General features: G+C 43.8%; 1 protein-coding gene across 1 annotated transcript; it reads left to right on the top strand.

Moving 5' to 3' along the window:
- Positions 1–3,214: 3,214 nt before the first annotated feature.
- On the top strand, positions 3,215–3,937 carry LOC130463416 (uncharacterized). Its single transcript, XM_056832546.1, has 2 exons — positions 3,215–3,386; positions 3,501–3,937. The coding sequence occupies exons 1-2, from the start codon at positions 3,215–3,217 to the stop codon at positions 3,935–3,937; spliced, it is 609 nt and encodes a 202-aa protein (XP_056688524.1).
- The last annotated feature ends 202 nt before the right edge of the window (positions 3,938–4,139 follow it).

Here is a 4,139-nt window from a genome sequence, read left to right as displayed (position 1 = left end):
CTCAAAAGAAATCCCAAGGATAAATGAAATAGGTTCTGGCCCACCTCGATCAGGCAGGATCGCGTCAGAACCGTACGAGTCCCAAATCAAAAAACAAATTCAGGATCTCCCACCTTCAGCGGGCGGGGTCTGCGCCACTAATCACGCAGGTCCTCAGTTTTCGAAAATAAAAAAAATCTACAAAAAAAAACAGGCTCGCCATCTTCAGCCGGCGGGGTCTACGTCACAAACCGCGTAGGTCCTTATTTTCAAAACATCAAAGAAGATTCGTCCACTTCTATCGGATGGGGCGTCCACCCTCAGCAGGACAGGCTCGCCCACCTTCAGCGGGCGGGGTCTGCGCCGCTAACCGCGCAGGTCCTTAGTTGTTGCAGCAATAAATTTTCCTTGGTTTATCTTTTTCCAAAAATCAAAAGACGGTTTATCTTTTTCCCAAAAATCAAAAGATGGTTTCCCTTTTCCAAAAATCAAAGGATTGGTTTTCCGCTTTTCCAAAAAAGAGCGATGTGCTGGATTTTCCTTCGTTTTACGTCCTATAAAAACAAGGGGGTTTTCTCGTTTAGCTAACCCTGAAAATGAGAATCTTTAATAACATTTTTACCTCGTGATCGGGCTTGGCCAGGCCTGGGTACACTTTATAGCTTTGATTTCGAAAACGTCTGTAGATACTTCCAATGAAAAAGTGAGGGAGTTTCTATACTTAACAAATTCCAATGACACGTGAGGAATGTGATAACACTTCAACTGATGACCCTTAAGTAAAATGTTATCACTCGGGGGCTCGTGAGACCCTCGCAAAAACAGGTCAGATACACCATGGCTTGTATGACGCATTCCGTCTGATACTTTGACCATCGTCTTACTCCAAGACTCAGTCAAAGTAGGGGCTAACTGTAGACACCTACTTTTGTCCCCGTTCCCGAAAGGGAAGGTTCGATGATGAGAACATAAATCTCCATTTGGAAACGCATCTCCTATAAAATGATGAATCTCAATCACCCTTTCATTTCAGCCAAAACTGCTATTTATAGAAACCTGCTAAGAATAGTAACTGCCGTAAGAAGTAGTTGTTAAAAGTGGCAAAGTCATAAAAGATAGAAATCTTTCAGAATTAGGTGTTGCACTCCAACATAAGTCCTAAATTAAAGAGATAGAATTGGCAAAAGGAATTCTATTCCTGCTATAATTCGGAAATAAGAGTTACGTATTAATTAAATTCCTAACGAACCTAGAGTTCGTAACGGGCCCAGACGCATTCCGTCATAAGTTGATAAGCACTAAGAAACTCGGATAAGTCTCAAAAGCTCCGTGTTTAAGAGTCCAAATCTGACAAAAAAGGCTCGGCTCAGATCCTATTTTCAACGCCTGGGTCTGGGCGCCGAAATCTTCGGCGCCCAGCCCTGGGCGCTGAAAATACCTGGGGCCGTGTCATCTCCGAATTCTTTTTGGATTCGTATTCTAAAGATCTATCTTTCCACAAACTCTTTCCCTATAAATATAGCCTAAAAACCGACGTGAACAGAACACACAATTCCATAACCTGAGTATTGACTCTAGCGTTAAGCCTAGCCTCACGCTGCGAAATTGATCTCGCGTTCTGTCGCAATCGACCCAAAAGTTGAACAGAACGCATCCTGTCCCTTGTAGCTGATGAATTAAGCCCAAATACTAGAACACTGCTTAGAAACCCGAGATTCGTTAAATAAAAGGAGAAATAGCAAAGCCAAGTGGTTAGTTTTCTGAGAACCGTGACGCACCTCTCAAGGGTGCGTTGTAATGTATCCCTCATATGAATTAATCGCTTTCATCACCCTTTTATAAAATTGTCAAACTATTAACTTGATTGATCTATCACGCCAAATAAGATAATAACTTGGACAATTGAATTATCATGCTAGGTACCTTAAATCAATCTAAATAAGATAATCACGATCGATTTAGTATTATGTGTTGCATATTGCTAAAATCAATTCAGAATAGTTTAATATTTTAACGCATGTCCCTTCAATTATTTATGTTGAGCTAGTAAGGATAACCTGCCTCTGGAGTTATCGATGAGCACTCCTCTCGGTAGTTACAGTCCCCCGAACTCTCAATCTCTGCCCTGCGGGTGTACGTTGAGCGATTCCCACACCAGGGATCACAAGGGAACCTATGGCCGTCGTGGTCGAACATAATTGCATTCCCTTTATGTCACGATAACCGGGTTTTGTCAGTTTTTCTCATTGTCGTTAAAAACTGAATGGCGACTCCTATATTACTAGTCGATTGGGTGTAAACTCATAGGAAATCTAACTACACTTGATCTGACGACGTCACGCCCACGAGGGACGAGGTCATGCATTAGCCTCGTGCTTTTTCGACCCCCTTACAGTGATCGACATCCCGAGGCGGTTCAACCCACCCAACATGCCAATGTATGACAGAACCTCTGACCTAAAAGACCATATATTGACCTACAAACAACGTATGATGACCATTCCAGTCCCAAAATGCATGAGAGAAGCTAGTCGCTATGCAAAGGTTTTGGGTCGACACTGGTTGGACCCGCCTTAAAGTGGTTAACTAGCCTACCCAATTGGTGCATCACCTCTTTTGCTCATCTCGACAACATGTTCAACCAACAATTTGCTAGCAGCAGGGATCTGGAAAAGCAAACAAGCGATCTGTACCGGGTGGTCCAGCGGCCAGACGTACCATTGAAGGATTACTTGGCCCGCTTCATCAGGGAGAAGGTGATAGTCCCAGATTGTGATGTCCCCACTACTATAGAGGCATTCCGACAAGGATTGTATCAGATATGTGGAGGGCCCTAGTGAAATATCCTTGCAAGACGTTTGAAGATGCACAAGCAAAAGCAACGACACAAGTCAGACTTGAGGAAACTCTTTACTGCAGGAAAAGATCGAATAACTACTCCAAGACGGAAAGAAGGATTCCTTACTTAAAAAGACGAGATGATCCCCCGACACCGTATCCTCAACCACAACAACAAGTGGCAGTAGTGGAGGAAGATGATGCTGACTGGAAGGACAACCCTGCCCTTCCACCCAAGATTAACGAATTTCTTTATGTTTTGATACTGTAGGTCTGATGAACCACCTCTCGAAGATGGAAAAAGCAGTACAGGGGCCACAAAAGTCTAGCGAACCCGACTCAAAGAAGGACCCCTCAAAGTGGTGTGACTTTCATGCCGACATCGGACACACTACCAATGAGTGTGTCACAAGTAGCATACCTGCTAAAAAATGGACACCTCAAGGATTTCATGTATGACAAAGCTCGTGGTGTCGTCGACAAAGACATCTCTAACTCTCCTTCCAAACCTCCTCCCCCTCCTTATCCTAAAACTGTTAATTTTATTGCCGGTGGTTCTGATATTTGTGGTTTGACTTATTGTGCAGCTAAACGATATGCTCGCGAGAACGAGATAGATAGACCTACAAGAGCGGCGACAATATAATATGTGACTCCTATCACTTTCGACGAGTCGGGCGCAGGGGATACTCCTGATAGACACCACGACGAGTTAGTAATATCAATCCCAGTAGGGAACTGCATGATCAAAAGGGTTCTCGTCGACAATGGAAGCTCCACTAACGTTATGATGTTGGACGCACTTAAGGAGATGAGGCTAAACCTAGAGAAGGATGTCACTAGAAAATCCATAGTTCTAGTGGGATTCAGCAGCGAAGAAAAGACCACCTTTGTGGAAGTCTTTCTGCCAGTCTACCCCCATGGAGTAAACCAACAAGTCAAGTTATGTGTCATCAACTGCCCCTCATCTTACAATATCATCTTGGGTAGTATATGGATCCACGACATGAAAGCCATCCCCTCAACATACCATCAGACAATCAAATTCCCGACTCGATTGGCAGCTCAACAAATAAAGGAGATCAACAAGAATCGAACGAGTGCTACAAAGAAGCCTTGAAACCATCCTCCACCAACAAAGCTTCCTTATAGCAACTACAGTCCATCTCCGATCCAACACATTATAAAGAGCCAAAATCCGAGAAGTTAGACGAAGTGGTCCTTGATCCCAGCAAACCAGAGCATGTCGTCTTCATCGGTTGTGACGCCCCTGATGACATCATGACGGAGCTCATATCATTTCTTAAAGCCAATGACGATTG

Source organism: Spinacia oleracea, chromosome 6 (assembly GCF_020520425.1).
Source record: "Spinacia oleracea cultivar Varoflay chromosome 6, BTI_SOV_V1, whole genome shotgun sequence".
Taxonomy (NCBI): Eukaryota; Viridiplantae; Streptophyta; class Magnoliopsida; order Caryophyllales; family Amaranthaceae; genus Spinacia; species Spinacia oleracea.
The sequence above is the reverse complement of the archived record's forward strand: the minus strand, read 5'-3'. Positions and strand labels throughout refer to the sequence as shown.

Bases quoted from the DNA above. Each gene is read 5' to 3' on its own strand.
- LOC130463416 (XM_056832546.1), top strand. From the start codon at position 3,215: ATGAGTGTGTCACAAGTAGCATACCTGCTAAAAAATGGACACCTCAAG. The intron at 3,387-3,500 runs GTTTGACTTATT...AGTCGGGCGCAG, and splicing joins CGGTGGTTCTGATATTTGTG to GGGATACTCCTGATAGACAC.